Source organism: Macrosteles quadrilineatus, unplaced genomic scaffold (assembly GCF_028750875.1).
Source record: "Macrosteles quadrilineatus isolate MER2022 unplaced genomic scaffold, UCM_ALF_1.0 Scaffold_8__2_contigs__length_117827958, whole genome shotgun sequence".
Classification (NCBI taxonomy): Eukaryota; Metazoa; Arthropoda; class Insecta; order Hemiptera; family Cicadellidae; genus Macrosteles; species Macrosteles quadrilineatus.
Genome location: NW_026542601.1, coordinates 22037726 through 22060815, shown reverse-complemented (window position 1 = coordinate 22060815; position 23090 = coordinate 22037726). Strand labels below are relative to the sequence as shown.

Genomic DNA, 23090 nt, shown 5'->3' with positions numbered 1-23090 from the left:
ACCAAAACAACCAAGGGGCATTAGTTATGACAAATTCAATAAAATAGTTTTATTAAACAATACAATTTCAATGTACAATATTATAATACAAAAATTCTGTTTTTTTTTGTGCTTGTACATCATATCAGCAATACATAACATTGGGCATCGAGCTGGTCCAGTGGTAGAGCACTAGTCTAGTGGCTTCGGAGGTCAAGGTCCCAGGTTCAAATCCCACCAATCACCAATGGATTTTTTTCTATGTAATTATTTTGCAACCCTCTAGGACTAAAGTTATAGCTTGGATCATAAAACCTAGGACTAAAACTAGGTTTTAGCTTGGATCATAACTTGGTTACATCCTAGGATGTAAAGGTGGGACATAAAAAAACAAAAGAAAAAACCATCATACGTAGCAACAGTTTTTTATAGAAAATCTTGGACCCAAAAAGTGTTATTCAAATTAATTGAGCAAACAATGCCGAAATTATATATTCAAACAAATGTTTGGAAACCCGTTTTTGAAAGGGCAGCAGAGGTTGATTGGAGCTTTGCAAAAAAAGTTGATACTTATTTACACTGAAACATAGATTTCTGGAAGGTATATGAGAATATCGATAATCGTACCCATCTTCAGTTAGGTGTCATTTCTTGTTCGCCTCAACTCCCAAACCACTTTTAAGAAAGATGAAGAACTATGCATTCTTGACCTATTTTCGTATATTATGACTGTAGCAGGTTATACCGCCAGTAGTCTAACAACACAGGCTTGGAAGCACCCAGCACTCGTCTTTATTTTCTGCTTGTTTTAGCACATTTCATATCACACAGTAGTTTTCAGTACCTCATACCCCCATACTGTGCCTCACGCACAGTGCAACAGAGACCTGTGGCTATGCGGATAAGTATTGTTGTATTCTGTATCTTATAGTAAAATTAGTGTCATTTTTTACCGTGGCTCATTTCAAGAAGTTGGTTTAAAAACAGAAAACATTATAAGTAAAAAAAAAATTGAAGATTTAAATAGACCTGTCAACAAAAAAACTGCAGAATCCAACCATTCCGCATATTCAAACTTTCCCGTGCCCAATATACTGTAGATTGTTGTTTGTTGTGGTTGTTGTTGTTGTTGCTGAGGGGGTTACACTTTGCCAGTGTATTTATAGTCCTTGTTGAATGTTGCAGCGACCACCTTGTACATTTCTACAGATGCTATGGGCAGAAGGTTCTGCAGCTGCTGAGTCCCGTGATGATCACAGATGATCAGCAAACTACACACACAGTTCTGCAGCTCTCCCTGCAACATCATCATTGCTATTATCAAAGTAGGGGAGTCTCGAGAATAGGGGTGGAACAAAAGTCATTGTTGGCGAAATTTGGGGAAATTTGTGGAGGCCAGGAAATGACAGGACAGAATGATTTTACGATTGCGAAAAATGTCACAATTTTGCCGCAATCTCTGGAGACACTCATGTCGATGGAATTGTGGAAGATGACTATGTTTGGTCTAATACTATTATCTGCCTTGAGAATAGCAACAGGGACCTTAACTCGACGTTCTGTACCCACGAGCACCTCAGCTTCCACTTGCACAGGATAACAGCTATTTGTGTAATAGCTTCACTGTATATCTTTAATTGGACCTGTTTAGATAGTTGTTTCGTTTCAACAGTTGCAGTTTGCAGTTGCGAACTGTGCATTGTGATTTTAAGGTGTTTTTTCTTTACTGTTTGTTTATTTTTGACTTGCATGAGCTGCTTGAAAAGGTGTTTTATGATTATGAAAATTAAAGTGTTGTGAGTGAGCTGAAGCTGATTATTTGTTATTAGGTATTAACAATTAAATATTTTGCGTGCATGAATTATTTATCAAGTTTTAAATGTTCACTTAACCTATCTTTTTCGGATTCCTCAAGAAAGAGTGATTGTTAATGTTAGGTTGAGTTGCGTTTGTGTGTGAATTTGTTAGATTGGAGTTTTGGTAGTGGTAACTTAGGTCTAGGTTTATTTTGATTAAGTTAGTTGGGCCTTTCAGTGGAGTTTAGGTCTAAGTTATTGCCTTTGAAAAAGTTAAATCAATAACTTATCTATTAATAAGAGTATGCCTAAGTTAAGTTTACCTTAGAGGCTAACTTAGACCTACCACTACCAAAACTGCAATCTAATAAATTCACACACAAACAAACACCTAACCTAACCTAACAATCACTCTCTCTTGAGGAATCCGAAAAATATAGGTTAAGTAAACATTTAAATCTTAATAATTAATTCATGCACGCAAAACATTTAGGCTAATTGTCAATACCTAATAACAAATCAGCTTCAGCACACTCACAAAACGTTAATTTTCATAATCATAAAACACCTTTTCAAGCAGCTCAAGTCAAAAGTAAACAAACAGTAAAGATTAAAGAATAAACACCTTTTCAAAATCACAATGCACAGTTCGCAACTGTAACTGTTGAAAAAAAACAACTATCTAAACAGAAACAGGTCCAATAAAGATATACGGTGAAGCTATTACACAAATACCTGTTATCCCAGGAACTGTTCGAAGGACTTCTGTGCTTGTGGAAGCTGAGGTGCTCGTGGGTACAGAACGTCGAGTGGGACCTTAAAAATATATAAGCCTATGTGATAAAGTAGAACAATTTAACTTCACCAATGTTCAGGCAGCGGTGTGACTTTCAACCTCTTTTTTAGTTCTGATGTGTGTTAAAACTTGACTTTTCAATATTTTTCCATTAAAATGCCTAAGGTTACCTATTACAGCCAGACTTCACAAAGATGTTGAGGATAACATGTATTTAAAATCTTATTTTATTGTTTTAATTGCTGTCTTCATTACTTATCTTGTACATATTTCATATTTGTTAAGCAATCTTTTCCATACTGCAATATGTAACTCGTTTGAACTTAGAACCATTATGTCATTACCGTCCTTGGTCCTATCACTTCTCAAAATCAAGAAAAAAATTATTTCCAGCCCTGTCGTGAAGTCAAAATTTCTGTCTCGCAGATAATCCTGCTGCAGAAAATATAAGAAAAAAATCTATTACGAAGGTTAAGAGAGTGATTGTTTAAACTGCTAGGCCAATAAAGGAGAAACATCCTGTTCACTAATTAAATAAAACAATTACCTTAACTGATATCTCAATTGGATGTGAGACCAAGAGATGAAGTATGTCAGCGATCAAGTACGGAGAGATTCGGGCAAAGTGTTTGGCGTGGTGGTCCGTCATCGTTTTGATTATTCTAAAACAATAATCATAGTTATGCTATGTACTTTGATATGTTGTAAATGTCTCATAACACTTCAAAGATACATTTTTAGTTTTACACTAACTAACAATATATTCATACAAGGCAGACAACTTAGTCAACAACCACAGTAGGAAGTATAGACGCTGTTACTGGTATTTAGGTCTGTTATGGAGTTCCTAAATTAAGTTGATCATCTGTTAACAAATATTTTCTTGTAAAGGGCTAAGTTTTAAAAGACTAACACCTCATAGATACGTTTACATGTAAATAGCGCCTCAATGAAATATTCGTACATACGTAGTAACATATAGTACATATTCGCAAGTCAGTGTACTATATGAGTACTATGTACGTGTAAATATTTCATTGAGGCGCTATTTACATATAAACGTATCTATGAAGTGTTAGTCGTTTAAAACTTAGCCCTTTAGCAAAATAACATCTCAGCATGATAATAAAGAAGTAAGTTCACACATAATTTTTGAAATCTTATGTAAATTATAACTATTAGATAGTAATGAGGCCTGGTTTTGGGTTACAAAAAATTAACAAATAAATAGCAATTGTGTAAATAACACCAAAATAATTTTTGTAACTAATAAAATAAGAGAAAATAAACCATTTTCTTCCAATTTTGAAAGGGGCATCTTTCAAGCACAAGTAGGGTAAAAAAAAGTGGAAGATTTTAAAATATAGTATTTACACTCTTATTAATATAAAATAAGACAAAAATGCATTCAAAGTTCGTAGATCTTACATGCGGTAGGCCTATGATGGTATTAAAGAGGCTTTAATAATCAACAAAACTCTGAATTTAACATTCCGAAATATTCATACAAGATATTACCGAGTGACGAGATTGACACTGGAGTTGGAGAAAGTGTTGTAGCTCAACTTGTCTCCATCTTCAGCCAGAGAACACAAGACTAGAGATCTGATAAACTTGCGCAGCCGTTGTAGAAACACTGGTATCCTGTCAAACACCAGTTCAGCTCGGACGTTGATCAAAGCACTGAGAACGGACAGACAGTCCTGCAGCAGGTGGGGCTGACTATCCGTCGGAGCTTCACCGAGAATCACCAAAACCAGGTCTAGCAGCTTGGACGACAATGTGATCTGATCAAACAAATGGTTATATTTTTTTATAAACTTGACGTGGCCAAGCCACTGTAGGCTAATATAAGTCAAAATATATTACAGCTTGCCTGCCCTATTTACCAATTACAAGCATTATCAAAACTCATGAGTTTGTTCAAAATACAAAACAAAATGGATTCTTTATCTGGGATGTTCATTGTACAGAAACTTTAGATATATTCTTGGACAATTAAATTTATGTTTTAAAGGGCAGAAATCTCGCAACACCTTCTTTATCTCAGAAAGTAATCACAATAATATGTATACTTCAGAATCCAAAAGTCAATACAATTTTGTTTCATATGTACTAATGTATTCTGACTAAACTAGCATTGATATCAGGAATTAAGGTAATCAATAACAAAAAATCATTGTTCGATATTAATGATTGACTCAAAAAAATTAAGTAAAATTTAAAGAACAATACAAATTAATAAAAGTAACACTTACCGATCGATGCACCACCATGGCATGCAAGAGGCTGAGCAGGTTTGAGTGGAATTTAGAGATGTCTTCTTGAACAAGTTGGCAGCACTGAGTCAACACAGTGACCAACAATTTTTCTCTTACACGAGCCTTATCCCTCCCTTCTTGTGTGCCAACCACAATACTCCACAACTCACACAAACTGCTCACATCCTGATACACCACAAATACAATGTACAAGTTGGTAGCACTGGGTCAACACAGCAGGTTTCCACAATCCTGATACTGTATTTATTCCCAAAATACTAGAATATTTACCATGGGACCCATTTTTAAACACTTAAAGACTAATTGCCAATCAAAATCTATAGCTGTAACTATGTGATAAAACCACATAAAGACTGAATAAAATGTTGCAGAATAAACAAACCTTTTGCTGATGACTGTTAATCTTGCACAAGACTTGATGGTACTCCTCACAAGACAGAGCTTGGCAGAATGCTTGGACTGTGGAAGGGTAGCACAGTACAGGACACACATCTGTCCTGCACAACTCTTGTGTGATGGTGGTACACACTCTAGACACCAGCTCCTGTGTCACCTCTGTCTGCGAGTGGAGCACCACCTCTATCAGCTGTACAGTGTCTGGCTCCATGACGTCGCTGCCTGCCAGACTGTCCAGCTGTAACAAGTTACTATTTAGAAGTAAAATATTACCTTTGCATGCTTAAAATTATCTCTAGAACATGAATATGCAGCATTACTTTACACTACTAAAAATTAATTATAGATGAAAAAACTTAAACATACTTAAATCTACCAATTGTTTCAAGTATTTGCAATTTTTTACAGAATCACTTTCAAATCACTATTCTACTTACCAGTATATCCAAATACTTTGGAAGAAGATTCATCAAAGAGGTAGTAATTTCCTTGAAAAATGTGAAATCTGTTTTTACAGCTGTTGTGAAGAGTCGTACTGTTTTAGGTTTTGGTTTCTTTACACACGCAAGTGATGAAGCCATTAAAATCAGCTTTTTAGCCATGTTTTTGTACTCTTCATTATTCTTGAGCCTTCCACTTTTTTGGGCCTGAAATAACATTAGATGGTGTTAGTAAACTAAGTTACATAACTTTGAATCAATCTTACTATATTTTTGGTATGCAAACTTGCCAAAAATAAGAAAAAACCCCTCATTTTACAGGTTGTGGTCACTAAATTAAGGACTTCTCCAAAAATAACAAAACAAAGATAAAATTACAGAACCTGTTTAATTTTTTGTATAAGAATCTTAACTGCAGCAAATATTTTCAACTTCTCGTTTTTAAATATGAAATTTTCTTTTACTTTTTTCTTTTTGACAAGTGTGGTATTTTGTTGAAACCTCGGTGAAAGAAAAGTTATTATCCATTTCATTCATGTTAGGTTAGATTATGTCGGGCTAGCTTAAATATCATGTTGATTATGTTTCTTTAAATTTATGTTGGGTTTTGGTTTCAACAAGATGGTTTGGTTATTTTGGGTTAAATTAAATGTTCAATTAATAATATGTCAAGTTTATTAGATTATGTTAGGTTGTGTTATTTAGGGTTAGCTTATATCAAGCTGATTAGGTTATGTTAGGTTTGATTGTACTCGGTTGGCTTATTTCATGTTAAATATGTTATGTGAAGTTGTTACTTCATATAGTACTGTTTAGGAGAGGTTAAGTTTCTTACCACAGTGAGAGCCTGCAGGGCAGCGCACAACAGCTCCTCGCTTGTCTCCAACACTGCGGTGTCCTCAGCCACAGCCAGGATGTGCATTAGTCTACCCATAGCCACTGTGTACAGCTGTTGTCTGTGAGGGTACTCAGGAGGCACCACAAGAGACAACCACCGCAACATCACTTGCAGCTGCAAACTGTCAGGCACTACAGGGCTAGTGTCATCTAGGCAGCCTACGGTCAACACCAGCAGTTCAGCAAAATGTACAAAGAAATATTTATATATCAGGTAAAGGCACTGCACAGTAACTCTTCACCATCACTGGATTAATTGTGTCTACGGTAGAAATATAGGTAGGTTCATCCACACTACATTTTTAAACCGGTAGATTAAACTACATCTTCTTGGAATCTAGATACTTTCAATCCCATTCTTATTACAGTAATAAAATTGAACTTTGTCGATGTCTGATGTTGTTAAATCCACACAAGCAAAAACAAATCACTAAATTTAAAAGTAAATCGTAGCGTGTGATAATTTAAGGTCTAGACTCTGGACAATTTGATTTAAATTATATATGAATGTATAGTTTCAAATACAGGGTTTGTCCACACCACACTTACTATCTAGTTTAAAGAGTGCAATTTTCAGAATACAGGTTCACTTTTAGCCCAAGTTGATGTCAAAGATATGTCAGTTTGTTTTGTCCATAGTTAAATAGCTTGCATTTACATTTTGGGTGCATGAAACCCACAGTAAATCCAATTTCTTACCCATTACATAGTCCAAAATAGTAGGTAGTAGGTTGGATTCGCCTCTCAAATCACAAGAAAGGCCAATCATCATAAGACAAACAATCCGCTTGCTTTCTGTCTTGAGGCAATGAGAATTCATGAGTGAGAGAACATCGAACATTCTGCAGGAAAAAGAAAAAGAATTTCATCAGAAATTGGGTTTTTTGTGTAATGACACAGAATAATACACATGTGCAAATTATCAATGAAAACCTTATAAGAAGCTAAATGTCCATGTTAAAAATTTAATCTGGGATTTTTGAATTTTGACAAGTTTCCGTGGCGGCCGCTAGGTAGGAAAGGCGCTACTATCGCTGGCTCGTGGCAGCATCAATGGGACCCCATAGCTGTGTGAGGCAAATAATTATTGTAGAGAGAGAGGGGAGAGAGGAAGAGGCTAGCGCTTACCTAGTGGCTGCGCAAAGCTCATTTCAGCGGCAAAAACCAGTCTGACTTTTCCCCATTAGTGTTTTGCTTCTTATCAGGTTTGTATTCATTGAAAAAATTCAATTATTTTGTTATACAAATACAGCATTATCTTTTTAAAATCAAAAACCTACCCGAAGACAGCTGAAATGATTTATTAATAACTTTGACTGTAAATTTACAAATAAATATAAAATTGTATCATAAAGTCAGCGGTTCCTAACAATTTTGGCCTGTTAACCCAAACCCACACATCTTGTTTATTTTTGCAATCCACTTAAATAAAATTGATTCTGGTGCTCAGCCATTTGTTAAGATAAGCCAGTTGTAAAGAGTGGGTGGAAAAAAAACATTTTAAATGTTTGATCTCTTCTGATTGTTTTGGAACCCCTGATCTAACAATTTCACAAATAAGAAATTAGCATCGTGGAAGTCAAATTAAAAAAATAAATGTCACTAACAAGACTAAAAGATCGCCCCACTCATCTCCATTCATACTTGGCTTAAAATACCTACTTTGTACGGTCTCCATTTAATAAGAAAGTATTAAAGTATTTCTCAAACTCATGTGTTATACAAGTATGGGCTTGAAACCCATAAGTTTATTTTTAAGATACAAAAGTGATAAAAAATAATTGTTACCTGGAATAATAGATCTTGCTGTCAGGTCCCAGCATCACAGGGGCCCGTTCTTCCCAACAATGTCTGTTGATAGCCTCCACCATAGCTTTTGTAATGATGTTTACTTCTTCTGAGTTCTCATTGGAGAAATTCGTCTCAAATTCCATGACTGGATATATGTTTAACAGTTTGGCCAACTTTCCAGACAGAGAGCTGTTCTCGGACCGAGCCAGCTGGTTTAGGGATCGGAAAGTCATAGCAACTCGGAAGGCTCTGAAGCAAAATTATACATAAAATAAGTTACGCAAATTTGATTCCATACAGTATTTTAATAACTACATTATTGACCTACTGATACTTTAGATAATGGTGCCTCTCTCAACATAGTATTTGGAGTAGGCTACCTAGCCTATCGTGCACTTGCAAAAAGAGAATATTTTAGTGGGTCTTGGTGTACATTGTGTTGAGTCAATTTGCACACTGTTTTTTGTTTTTTTTTTCAAGTCATGTATTAGGTAGTGTCTTAAATTATTCAAATGTGACGTGTTTGGTTTAAGGAAAAATGGTCTATTTCATTAGAGACTGAAAACATGACTAACAATCTACAGATCTAAACTAACAACTTTATGTCCTACATTAACCTGACATGACTAATAAAACTTGACCTGTCAATCGAACAAAGAGTGAAAGAAAAATGTGCAAGCTAACTTGTCCCAGTGGGTTGTTCTTTTTTGTACGTACCCAACTAGCTGCTCAAGGGAGGACATGTAGTATTACCTGCTGCTCAACACATTGATGTTGTCCAGGGCAGTCAGCTGCTGTGTACTGTCCAGTGATGATATCAGTTTGTCAGTATACAGCTCCATATGTGTCAGTGGCACGCAAGGGGCCACTCGTGACACAGTGCTCCACAACCACTTTGACACTCCCTCCAACACCAAGCCATTCAGTGTGGCCTGATCTTTCAACATCATACTCTTCTGCAGTAGCAAGTCTTGCTGGAAATAATAACTGAGTTACATCATAACTGAAGTGGACATCCCATTTATTTTTATTTTTTCATTCAAATAGAACATATAAAATAATACTGTAAAATGTTCATACCATAGTGGAAATAATACTGTTTTGTTGGGGCGAGTTCACAATCCACACACCGGCTTTTTTACACGCAACTTGTAAACTAGCTCAGTGTGAACGACATACTAGCTCAAAATCTGCTTTTAAAAAAGCTCTGGAAAAAGTTAACTCTGCGACTATTTAACAAGCATACTCAACAGCTTTTGAGCAAGCTAGCATGTAAGTAGCCCAGTGTGAACACGGTTGCTTGTGCACATGTTATTCGAAGATGTCGGAGGAGTTGGTTATAGCAAGAGCTGTAGTTATAGCAAATGTGATTAAAATGTATTGTAGACGACAAAATGAGAAACGGAAAAGGAGAAAAGTGTGGTTGAGTGGTAGGAATTTTTATTCCCTATACGTCTAAATACAGATAAAAAGATTTTATCCTTGATGTTCCGAAAGGCTGGGAACTCTTGGTACACTTGTAGGAACTCCGATATATTAGCCCCAGTCAACTTCAGTTTAAATATACGGAAACACCAACACGAAATTCAATACAAGCATACTCGCTTACTAGCCGGCTTCTTACACGCTAGCGTGTAGCTTGTAAACTCGCTGTGTGAAAACACCGATATTATCTCCCCATTAAAATCAGCAACAAATAAGCACTTCTGCAATAGTGAAAATATCCGTGATTATCTATTGTGATTGGGGCAACCCTCATGAACAAGTGCTTCATACTACTCGACGACCATAAAAGGTAACTGTTAATGATATGTTTGTTGATAAGAAGGTTAATAATGATTATTCTAATTTTCCTAGTTACATTTTTCATAACAAATTCATGTACATTTTCCCAGTCATCAAAATTCACGATCAAGTACCAGTTTTTCAGTCATCTGTACACTCTGACTAATATCTCAAAACCAAAACACATTGCTTACTATTCTGAAGTCGTGAGTGTATTATTTACAAAATAAACTACACTTACTTCATTTTTTAAAGTATTGACGATAGAAAATTCACAAATTAACCCAAAACACTCTAAAGTCAGTGGAATAAATTATAGTCGTAGGCAAGAGTCGATAAAAACTGTTTATACCTTGTTGATGCTTTTGAAATCCATTGTAATACAGTTTACAGACCCTAACATCCAGTGTAGAGTTTAGCCTATTGATCCCGTCGTCGAACGTGGGGGCGGAAATGCCGAGATTCCTAGATATCGGCGGTTAAACCCAACTACTCTCAAAACAAGGTCAGTTTTTTATTCCTTGTGGGGTTGGGGTAATAGCCTACCCCTGGCTACTTCGGCCTGGAGACCTATTGTAGCACTTTGACAAGGTCAGTTAAAACAAACTGTAATATTTTACGAGCAAGGGCGGATAATCCAATTATCGGTTATTGCGAAGGTCTACTGTAACTTAAATTTAGTAACCTTGCCAACAAGTGGTTCTTATTAGCCCGATGCTCAGATTGGCGGGGCTCTGGTGTATGGGTTTAGTTTTTGATAGGCCTACAATTATATTTAATCTAACATTAAAAATTCTTACAATAAGTTTTGCTTTCAATAGGGCTTTTGGTAAAAAAAATGTATGTAGAAAGTACACATGTTTGACAGATATCCGTAACCATAACATCAATGCAGTCTATCAGTGACTTAATTTAAGGACGCCCATTTTAATTTAAAATCTGGCTAAATGGGACTAGGGCTTCTACTTCTATGGGGGTCCATGGACGGCGCCGTGCCATTGTGAAATTATTGAGCAAGTCGAAAATTACAAATACCTTGGGGTCATAATTGACTACAAACTTAGCTGGGCTCCACATGTTGATTACATCAACAACAGATTAAGAAAAATGATCTTCGCTTTTTCACAGCTTGGTTGTGTGCTGTCTGTGGACCATTGTAGGTGTGTATACTTTGCGTATGTCCAGTCATTGTTACAGTACGGGATAGTTGCGTGGGGGGCTGCGTCTGCCTCTGTCTTGGCTCCTCTTGCTGTTACCCAGAAATCCATAATCAAACACATACTAAAAAAAGACCAAAGATACCCCACCTACCTACTTTTTCAAAATTTTCCAGTCCTTAACATCAGGAAACTATTCCTAAAAACAGTTATAACCTTTTAAAAAAAAAAAAATAACAAAAGCAAAATTTTCTCCGATTCGCTACATTCTTATGACACTAGATCTAGAACACACATAGGCATCTCCGTTCCCAAATTGAACAATAAAGCACAGCTTCTTACCCCTCACTATCTAGCCCACATTATACGCACTAATCTCCCCATACAGATGAGAGAATGGGAGGGAGACAGTGTCACGGTTTTCAGCAGAAAGATCGGGAGCTGGCTTCTCGGTCTGAGCGATGATGCTGCCGAAGAGCTCATCAGATCCCAGTACAGGGCATAATGAAAGTCGATGACGATTCTAAAACTAAATTAGGCTAAATACCAAACTACTTCAGTACTGGCACCCTCATTCAAGTACTTCAAATATTGTTCATGTTCAGTTTTTTTTCCAACAAGATGGCAAAAAAAATACTTCTTTTTATTTAAATAATTATTTGTTTATTTTGTTATCTTGTCTGTGAAGTGGTGAGCGACGGAGAAGACTCTCCCCACACGCAGATGTACAGTCTTTGTGGGGATTTTTTTCCTTTGTACTTTGCTTTACAGCCACGATTGTAATTTTTGTAATTTGTAATTTTGGAAATAAATATATTTTTATTCTTATTTTAACAATATTCAAAGGGTATCTGTAAGATTTTTTTTACAATAAAACAGTCTTAAAACATAAAGGAAAGAGTACTGTTTTAAAAAAGGACGTGAGATGAACGATAAATTAATTATACTTATTTTGGTTGGTAATAATTAACTTGAGTAAAAAGGCTTACCCAGGCAACTACTAGCCGTTGGTCCAAAGCTTCCCTGACAATATCAGAGATGTAAATCCATTCTTGAGGGATGAGGAAGCCATGAGACTTGGCGAGATTGTGCACTACAGTTGATTTATCTTTTGACTTGACCACTGGTAGGATCCTCTCTCCTGACTTTGATATCACATATTCATTGGCCACCAACTCTAGCTCAGCCATCACTTTCACAAGTAGTAGAAACTCAAGTAGAAGTTCATATTTCTGGAATTAAGTAATAAATTTTCTCAGTAAAATATTTAGATAAAATCTGACTTTGAACTATGACTTTAACATTTATTAAAGAAGCACAATCACTACATGTTACTTTTCTTTATTTTTTACTGAAGATTTGTAACACGTCAAGAATCAATCAAGAATCAAGAATTTATAGCAACAAATTACAAAAAGAACATTTTGTATAGTTGAGGTCAATATGAGAGTAACTTAGGCTAAGAAGTCTCAGTAATCTGCAAGGATAAAATGTCCAGTGGTTAGCATATCAATTAGGGCCTATAGCATTCAATAACTTAGGCTACAAATAATTTAAACAACAAAGTAAGTTACAGATTTAAGGCCTACATCAGTCAGAAACTAAAAACTAATATCAATGTCAGACATGAAAAATTCACTTAAACTTTAAAAAGGGTGATTTAATAACCAGCAAAAAAGTTTACTTTTAAATAACTTAAGATCAACACAGTGTGCCTCAGCTGGCAAACGATTAAACATCTTTAACCCTATACAAGAAAAAGATTCTTGTGACTTTGTTAGCCTGACTAAAGGTAACTCTAAATTATTCCTATGTCTAGTAAAATGACTATGTGAATGTGATCTCAAGGCTACAGAATTAATATTAACTTTTACATAAACAAGTAGACACACATAAATAAATAAACTAAAAACTGTGAGTATTTTTTCCTGAATAAACAAGGGTTTGCAATGGGCTCTGTACTTAGAAAAAGTAATGATTATTAAAGCCTTCTTTTGTAGGAGTAAGTGACGTCAGTACTGTCATACATGGGGAGCCAGTTGGTCTAATGGTAGAGTGTGGAGCTTCAGTCCGTGATGTCCCAAGTTCAAATCTACCAATCAACAAAAGTTTTTAGCTAGTAAGTGATGCTGCGACCTGCTTGGCGTAGCCGGAAGTAATGTGTAAAATAGTTCTGGGACAGAGCCTAGCCCAGAACAATGTAAAGTAAGGACATGAAACAAACAAAAACAAAGTGTTGTACAACCCTTAAAATGAATTGCTTTAAAATTAAACTCTAATAAACTTGTAAATGATATATCCCAACATCATTTTGTCAAAGCTACCACAAAGAAAGCATTGCTAGTAAATAGTAGAAAGCAAATGCAAATTGACTTACATTTCCCAACAGCTTTACTTGATACCCTCTGAGTACAGCGACGCCAAACCTTTGAACACCGAGACACAGGTGTTTCAAATCCTCACTGACTATGTTCCAGCGATTGCCGATGAAGAGTGGCGAGTTCTCCAATATATGACTCAGCACTCTGACCATCAACTTGAACAGCAGGCAAAAGCTTCCATCTAAAAAAAACATTATGAAATGTTTTCACTATTCTTTATTGAATCTTCACTTGGGTTATTTCAAATGCTACAGAATTTTTATGGTAACCTGTAATATCTTTACAGTTAAAAATCTTTTTTCCAATATAAAATCAATACTTTTCATAGCATGGAATAAAAAAAATCCTATTCATGAATCAGCGAAACAGGTTTTAATGCAGGATAAAAACATGCAATAACTATCAGGTGTTAATATTTAAGACTAGTTAAACCTATAGTTTTAAATATGGTTATGAGTTAACTATGACAATGGTAAATAAGTCTCACGGTTGAAATTGTTGACACATGGATTATGTGGATCCATTGGTCACATGGATAGCCTAGCGTTGTCACTTGCAACTCCTGTGACTCGGTCATGAAAGTCTGTGACTGGATCCCAAACCAGTAAAAACTCACGATAAAGAATAATAATACATTTAACGACTTACAGAAAATAAATCAAACAGTGAAACTGAAACAAATTATTGTAAGATGACATAGGGTTGGGTATCATATTGGAATCTATATAAAATTGTTAAATCTGTGATACATTAATGACAAGTACCTACTGAAGGTATCTAAGTAGCTTACCCTGTAGACAGGTGTTTTCCAGAGGGGCTATAAACTCCTTTGAAAAAGTTTTCTCCAACTGCCCAATTATAGATTTCATTTGATTTCCGGTGAGTGAAACCAGTTTTTCAGACAACACTGAATAAAAGCCTTTAGTAAAAAGCATCTCATTGGTCAGACCTGACAAGTCGTGTTCCTTAGAAATCAACACTGCACTTTGGAAAAACAACTCGAAAAACTTATTGAGTCGATTGAGTTCAGAAAATATTTTCACTATGTTTGTCATAAGATTATCGTAAGACTTTAAAACTTTACTTTCTTTCTCCACTAAAATGACATTAAGCATGATAAGAGAGAAAACTGGCCTGACACTTTCTGGATAGAGTTTGAAGATGTTGACAACTGCTTGTAACAACTCGGAGGACAGATTATAGTCTCCAGAAAGCAGCTGTTTTAGAATCAAGATGAGGTGTTGTGAAAGAACACCTTCCTGGGACTCTGCAGACGACGGAACATTGTGTTTGTGAAGTAAATAGACCAGCTGAGCCAATATAGCAAACTTCTGAGCTCTGGAGAGATTTGTAGCAGTAACAGTGACATACGGAAGTGGAAGTTGGAAGCCGATCATAGACGTAAGAGTGTAGAACACACTGAGATGATTCAAATCTGTTGTGCTGTTCTTGAGGCTGGCGCTGACATATTCATCAAAGAAGATAGAAGTGATCGAAATCAAATCACATTTCACGTCATTTTTGGTAAATAAATCAACTAGCATTTTTAGATGAGGAGGTATTTTCTTTTTCGTTCCTTGCTTGAAAGCTTCAGGTATTATTTGTATGTCATCTCCAATGATTACCTGAAATCATACAGTATGTATCATTCATATAGTAGTCACAGGGCAATTCCACGGTGTCGGACGTAGATTTCAGACACATTTTTCTGCTATTTTAATGCTTTAAAATTACTTTTTGTAAAAAACCTTAATCTTTAGTATTTTTATTTGAAAGAACAGTTCTTTAAGAACATTTTCATATGTAACATTTTTTAAATTTTAAAATCTTTAATGGCTAAAAAAAATTTTTTCTGCGGTGTCGGACGTAGAGTGCACAAAATCGATATTTCTTTTTTCCTTATTTGACTTTAAAAATCTGTGAATTTTAAAGAGATAAAACAACAGAAAAAATCATGGATGTAAAGAAACTTATTAGCTTTAAAAAGAGCCTAGGTTCAAGTTTTTTGGTTCAATAGTTTTGACACAAAAAAAATCTCCTACGGTGTCGGACGTAGAATTTTTGGTGTCGGACGTAGGTTGTGTGATTTTTTTTAGATTTACAAATAATAGGTAGTAATTAAATGTATAAAAACGTTCACAATTTTATATGAACCCTTTTAAACATTTATTCATGCATTTAAATGAGCCTGAGCAAATAAAATTACTAAAATCCTCTATACCTGGGTTTAAAATATTTAAATTTCGAACATTTACGTTGCACAATATGGTTTGACATTTTACCTTCAGGGAAAAAGTAAAAGACTGATAAACACTTTACATCTTTTATTAGATATTTTGCTTATTTAACTTAAAAAAGTTACAGCTTCTTAATTCCTACAAATTACCCATTCTCTACAAATTAGTCTCTTTAAAAAAAATAATGAAATGAAAAATTCATGGGCACTTTGGGTTATATGCCTAAAAGTAAGACATGAGAAAATGTGTTCAAGGGAGCACATCTGGAAGTGGACCGATGATACTTTTAAATTTATAGTGGTCTCTTGTTCCTCCGTAAGGTTCAGGAGGCTCAATTTTCAATCTGAATATGAACTGATTTAAAAAGCAGTGCAAAATACAATCTATGAATCAAACTTGGAAAGCAGAAGGAGCTGTGTAACTGAACTCAACTAACATAACCTCAACTTTACACACCAGTGTGCTGTGAACTTTCCCTCCAATTTAAAGATGTTTTTTTCTTGCTGTAAATGTAGTGTGCAGAGAAACAATGTTGCCAAATTGCGAACTTTCTGGCATGCTATTATATTTTCATAGGTAATGTGTACACTTAAACGTTTATTGGTTTCCCATCATGTTAGCCTATATGGGTTTTGTTTAAATACTTTAAAACACAGTTTAGGAGATTTAATAACCAACAGTTGTAGCAAATGTTATATATTTTTTTTTACTTTTGAAGCTTACAAAAACTTATAAATTTGGGTGATATGTTTTTATTTATATTTAACAATGGGGGTGTGGGATAAATTTTACATCTAACTAAACTGAAAGGTTCCTTAGTGCAGGTTAATTGAGTACTATGATAAAAACTCAACTTAGGGTTTTATAGTATATGCAGCATGTTACGGTATTTAACATACACTACCCAATTTTAGTACTTTGGTGTCGGACGTAGAGTCGGACGTAGGAAATATTTTCTACGTCCGACACCATGATTTAAAAAAAACCATACATGATAGATTTTTTTCCAAACATGGATCATTTAGACCTATGTAAACTTGCTTTGCATACTAGTTTTCAAGCTTTCAAAAAAATCCCTCTAGCCACAGTAAAACTAAACGTACATTTTTGGTGTCGGACGTAGAATTTAATCTTTCTTAATGTTAAACATCTGTAGGGTGGACATAAAACCTTTTTCTTAATTCTAAATTGCATTAATATTTAGCTTTACTCTTAAACTATCAAAAAAATAATTCATAAGGCTTATTTGAGTAAATTTTGTTTGTTGGTTATGAAAATAACCAACATGGTTGTAAATCGGAGTGAAAAAAAAAAAAACGGTAGTCTATAAAAAAACATGTATATTTTTTATTTATTTATTTTTTTTTGTAACCAATGTTATGAGTGGAAAGCTACACTAACGAGCTTTCCAAAAATGTATAACAGTAATGGGTTTGATAAAGTTGACAAAAAAGTATAGAGGTTGACCATTTTATGGAATTGCCCCACAACAATGATGCTAATAGTAATCATTTAAACCATTACAGCCTCCAGACCCTCATAATACCTAAGTTGTTTATGGAGTTTGATATCCAACATAAAGGTAGAATGTTAACCTTTCATGGGTAACTTTGATTTTAAAACACAAGAAATTGCTCAAGAGTTTTTCATACTAATATTATAAATGTGAAAGTTTCTGTGTTTGTTTGTTTTTAGTTTAATCATGCATTAACTACTGGTCGGGGTTGAAATTTGGGTTGAACATTTCCGGTTAACATACAGATATATTCTTATCTAAAAATCCTTTCGTGCTCTGTCCCAGTGGCTCTGTAGTTTCCCATTTAACCTTATCAGTATTCATATATAAAAGGAATGAAAGAATTTTGTCAGTTGTTTTAACTACACAAGTTGGTTCTATGCAATAAAAAAGTTCCGTTTACCAACAGGGTGCAGGACACGACAACAGCTAATTTGCACTCAAGCAGCAACAAAAAGCTGTGGTACACAATGAGAACTTGAATTTTTTCTATTGTTTAGGTGCAGTGGAAGAACATTATGGCTATGGTAGATAGGCTATACTATAGTATACCGTAAATTAAAAGAACCAAATAATTCTTAAACCATGTCCTCTGCTCCTCCCCCATTGCAAACGCAAAGCACGAGTATAGCTGCAATAAGCATTTTATACTTATACGCCAACCCCGTACGAAGGACGGGTACTCTGCTAGTATACATATACCCCATTGTAAAGATGACAAGTTGTACAGATTAAATTAATGAGTTACATTAAATACAAACCAAACAATTATTTTATTGGGCCATGAGAAGTACGGTATGCAACTCATAACAGAAAACAAAACACAAGACATGACACACAGAACTGAACTCTGGGAGCTTTGCGCGAGAACACGGCGAGAAAGGTTTAACATGGTTGTCTGTGTTGCGGGAGCCTTTACATTGACATTTTGTTCATCTCAGATTAGAACTGAACTGCTTGGCTGCGATGAGAGCCTGGCGGAAACTTTAATTTACGCTTAACCCTTGAAATTTATCTAACAATGCTATCTAATTTAGTCACTAACCCATAAATAGCAAAGAACTCACAAAATATAATTGTTTTTGTATTATTACTAAGCAAAGCTTAAATTTGGACATAGGCCTATGTTATTAAGCCTGTACCGGTACTCAATTTTATACCTCTGCAACCAAGCACCGAAACTTCGTTGATTCTTTGATGGTCGGGATGGATTTCAATAGTTCGGGCAAGAGAGATTTCACAAACTGTTGTTTCATCTCACTCCGTTGCTGCGTTACTTTGTATATATTACTAACACAAAGGCACAGCTCTTCAGATACCATACTGACTGATGAGGGATCACTTGACGTAGATTCATCCAAAATACCTGGAGAGAAGAAGATAGAATATTCAAGGTTATCAGTGTGTCCTTAAGAAAACAGAAATCCCGCTCATCTGGTCGGGAAAATCCTGTTTTGGAACTTTAATACACTCAAAAATCCAATTTATCCTGCATGCATGAACACGTTCAAGAGTGAAAATTTTGGTGTATCGTGTTTTAATAGATCTTTTAACCTTGCTATAATACTGTACTGGAATAAATTAATCAATTAGGGTTAGTTTTTATCTGAACAGCAGTATGATAAATTAAACACTATTGTCGGGACCACGTAAGTTTGCAGTTGGTGGCAGCCAATCACAAGACAAGGCTAGTGCGACGTTGCCACATCGCCCGTTGGCAATACTTATTAAAATATACTAAGCAATATTTTCAAATCAGCTGGTATTATTAGATTTGGCACCACCAAATCTTTGTTCTCATTGGGTCATTCAAAACCATATGGTAATTAGGCTCCTCCCTCAACCGCAAACTTAAGTGGTCCGGACATTAAACAGACATCAGCAAAAAAAATCCTGCATCCTGTTTTAATCCTGCTCATGGTTTGAAACCCATGTTTCGAGATAGAAATCCTGCGTACTGTATGGAAACACTGGTTACGATATAATGAATAAGTAAGTTGTACCTTTAAATGTTGTAGCAGCTTCTAAGGATTCACTCATTAAAAGGACTGCTTGACACATTGGTTGAATTTCAAACCTACAATATCTTTGGAATCCAGGAGTTTTCAAAAGTAGTAAAAGAAATTTCAATATTTGTTTGCAGTTCTTTCTCTTTAAATCAGAGTCTAAATTTATCACAGCCTGAAACAAAATACCCATTATAATATGTATTACCGTAAATTTATATACAGGGGTGGTGAAAAGTCCCGGCACGACTTGATATTTTTTAACCGTTACAGATGGAGCTACACAAGTTGGTACACTGTTACAGTGCATAAAACACTATTTTAGGTACTTTCGTATTATACGGAGGCCACTTATTTTACAGCGCGCTGTGGCTGTTAGGTTAGATTGGGAATTTATATGTCTGTAGGAAAGGACTTTCCTCGTTTTGTTATGAATTGAGCAATACCAGATGAGTCATAACACAATTATGATAATCCCACCTAACCTAACCGTTGCAGCTCGCTTTATTTTGGTGGCCTCCGTATAATACGAAAGTACCCTATTTTACTACAACTTCAATGAGCCGTTACCACTTCAGGGGGACGGCCCACAAGGAGTCTGAAGAAAATCTTAAATAGAAACATAGGTTAATATGCACATCAAATTAAAGTCCTTTACTTACTAGTAAATTACAACTACCACAAATTTGAACTCAAACGGACAACCAAGTCAAAAATGGCATTGGACATTTTTTTTATTTAAAAAAATAGGTTTATATGAAAAATCACCATTAAAAAAATTTTTTTAAACAATTAGGAAAAAGCCTGGAGATACCATGGATTCGTACCATTCCACATAGGCCTACCAAATTTCGTCAAAATCGGATTACGAGCGATCTGTAGCCTCTGTAAACATCCTCACACATAGACATCACTTTAAACCCCCCTTTTTGGTCCAGGGAGACCCGAAACAGATAATAAAACAGACCCTTAAAACCCTATCAAACACAAGGTTTACTGTATGTTCCCATCAGTTGATCAGAACGTTAAAAAAATATCTAACCTAAAACCTAAATTAAATTTGCGATTTTGATGCTTTGACAGTACATTGAGACACCAATACAAATAAATAAATACCCTGTGTGCTAAACTTAAATGCATGAATCACAATGAACTTACCTCAATCAAACTGGATGCATCAATAGTGTTACTGAATGTTTCAAAACAATCACTTCTTAAGCATTTGATTAACATTTTCAAAAGGGATTTTGTTTGTGCAGAGTTGTCTAAGAAGCATTGAGCAAACCAGTCAATTACTATTTGTTCTTTCCCATTCACATTAAACTCTTGAGACAGTAAAGCTCCATAGGCAATATTTAGTCTGTTATCTAGACTAAGATCTTCTCCATACAGTCTTTGTGCAAACTCTGTAAAAGATTGATTGTTTACATTACCAAAATAAACATAAGTTATTAAAAAGCACACAAGGAGCTATGATTAAAGGTACCTGTTCATTAATATTATAGGCCTAATGGTAGATGTTCAAAAGGAGTTAACTTACAATTTAAAACTACGAGGGTGGTTCTTTAAGTACCTAGGTAGCATAATTGTCGCTTTTAAGTATGAATCCGTGGTTCGCTTGTACACCACAACAAAGCTCTTTGCAACTTACTGGCATCATTTGTGAACAGAATGATACCATTTGAAGCTCTGTGGGCTGACATACATGCTTCGCAAAAATGTTTAAACCATTGAATCTCTTGCTGCTTGCAGAGAAGGTCAGTGATATACATTTTTTAGCACTAGAAACATATCCGATGCTGATATTAATCGCCAGATGACTGAAGTTTATGACGCTAATGCAATGTTAGTGGGGAAAGTGGAGAAATAGGCTAGGGGGTTTAAAAATTGATGTGCAAATGTTCTTTTCGAATGAAGTTGTGTTTTAGTGGGGTTTCCAGACTTCTCACAGAAAAGGAAAAAGGATTTAGGCCAATTTTTTCACTCCATAACCCATTTCCACACTTTAACTATCCTCGCTCATTGCATTAGGCCATAGCCTTCAGTCATCTGGTGATTTTAAAGGTTACAGATTGTTTCCGATGTGCCTAAAGTGTTACACAGGAGTTGGGAACACATGTTTAAAGAAAATGATCTTAACAAACCAAGAAACAATTTTTTGAAAAGAAACATTTTGATGTTCACAACAGTTTTTTTAGTGTTTGCAAACAGTCCTTTCCCACCAGGGGTCAGTAAAGATCACAGGGTGTAGCAAAAATTGGTTTGAGACACATGTTTCAGTACTTCTACGCTGTTCACAACACAACCACGCTACCCCCCTGTGCCTACCCACCACCATGTAACAACACATAATAGCTTGTGATAAAAATTAAGCTGAAGAGACCTGTCGCTCGCGGCAGCTATAAGAATTCACAGAAGTGATGGTTTTGGGTTCGACCGTCGCTTGCTTCGAGAAATACCGTAAGTACAGTGAAACAGATTTAATACGGGACCTTAATGATGACCATCCATCATTAAAAGGAATAAGGTACCAGTAGCTTAAAAACCTTTTTACATATGACGAGTGAAGATTTTGAGTTCATCATAGGCATGATTGGCCACAAGTTTGATTTGATAGAAAAAACACGGCATTCAGAGTGTTAGACTTTAGCACGTATTTCTTTTGATCTTTACTGACTCCCGATGGATAGCCTAGCACAATTTTTTCTAACTTATACATAGCGGAATCTGCTATTCTTTGCAGTGTTAAGTTTTAAAAGTTAGCACTTTTGAAAAAGTTACTTTTTCTACTTCTAGCAAAATGTTATATAGGCCATATCTTAAACATTGCTAGATGTTACACAAATCTGCTGTAAGTATATAGCAGATCCACTCCGTCACCCGCTTTGCTGTGGGGATTTTAAATTAAAAAATTAATTGCAAAGTTTGTACCGGACGAGAAAGCGAGCTAATAAAAACATTTTTAAAAGAAAGAGGAGAAAGAGGTTATATTTTTTGACAGCTATACTCACGTGTTTTCAAGTCACTTTTCATGTTGAGGCACTAACTAACTAGGACCTAATGAACTAGCCACGTCGTTTAGTAGAATAATGGTAAAAATATTTGTTAGGTACACCTAATAAATGGCCATTTTAAGGGCAAATAACTATTTCTCAAATCTTTGCAATAGTATTTGACAAGGTCGAGGAAGTTGAGGTTAGGTTTACATGCGAAGAACACTGAGCTAAAATTATAACTGGAGGTAGCACTGCCATGGCAGAAGTCTGTCAAAAGTGAGTCGCTGATTTTGTTAGGTTGGTATAGCAGTAAGTTTTATTACCATAGCAATAACATGGCTTCTTATAACTAGGTTGGTATAGCAGTGAGTATTTTTGTCATACTTGAATACTTTTAATACTTTAATAATTTTCTTTGAAATGGCAAACATACAAAGTAGGTATTTTAAGCCAAGTATAATAATAGTTATAGCAATAATATGGCTTCTTATGGACACCCACCTCACGCAAACATGGCGGCTGGCGACACGCATCTTTGACATTCAGTGCTACCTCCAGTTAGAATTATAGCTCAGTGGCGAAGAACCAACAAACCAACAAACAAACAACAACAAGTTGAAGTTAGTGTAGTGAGT

The 23090-nt window shown here is 35.3% G+C and overlaps 1 protein-coding gene across 2 annotated transcripts; it reads right to left on the bottom strand.

Moving 5' to 3' along the window:
* Positions 1–94: 94 nt before the first annotated feature.
* LOC129001208 (uncharacterized) lies at positions 95–22649 on the bottom strand. Of its 2 annotated transcripts, XR_008491406.1 has the most exons (18): positions 22471–22649; positions 20618–20865; positions 19457–19634; positions 18614–18819; positions 14491–15325; positions 13697–13881; positions 12309–12551; positions 9131–9351; positions 8375–8626; positions 7286–7428; positions 6525–6745; positions 5687–5896; positions 5236–5487; positions 4830–5018; positions 4090–4358; positions 3119–3233; positions 295–1276; positions 95–261 (listed from the first exon to the last, which is right to left on the bottom strand). XR_008491406.1 is itself a non-coding variant. In XM_054428427.1 (17 exons), exons 1-17 carry the CDS (start codon positions 22490–22492, stop codon positions 1121–1123), a joined length of 3945 nt encoding a protein of 1314 aa, XP_054284402.1. In that variant the 5' UTR covers positions 22493–22649; the 3' UTR covers positions 95–1120. The 2 variants fall into 2 exon arrangements, 1 of the variants encoding a protein (XP_054284402.1); XM_054428427.1 differs by having other exon boundaries at positions 95–1276.
* Positions 22650–23090: the final 441 nt, after the last annotated feature.

What these genes read in the sequence shown, in the direction of transcription:
- LOC129001208 (XM_054428427.1), bottom strand. Translation starts at nt 22,492, where the DNA reads ATGAAAAGTGACTTGAAAACAC. An exon ending in AGCTGCTACAACATTTAAAG is followed by an intron (nt 18,820 to 19,456) that starts GTACAACTTACT and finishes TCTTCTCTCCAG; the next exon opens with GTATTTTGGATGAATCTACG. An exon ending in CAATTGAGATATCAGTTAAG is followed by an intron (nt 1,277 to 3,118) that starts GTAATTGTTTTA and finishes ATGATGTTGCAG; the next exon opens with GGAGAGCTGCAGAACTGTGT.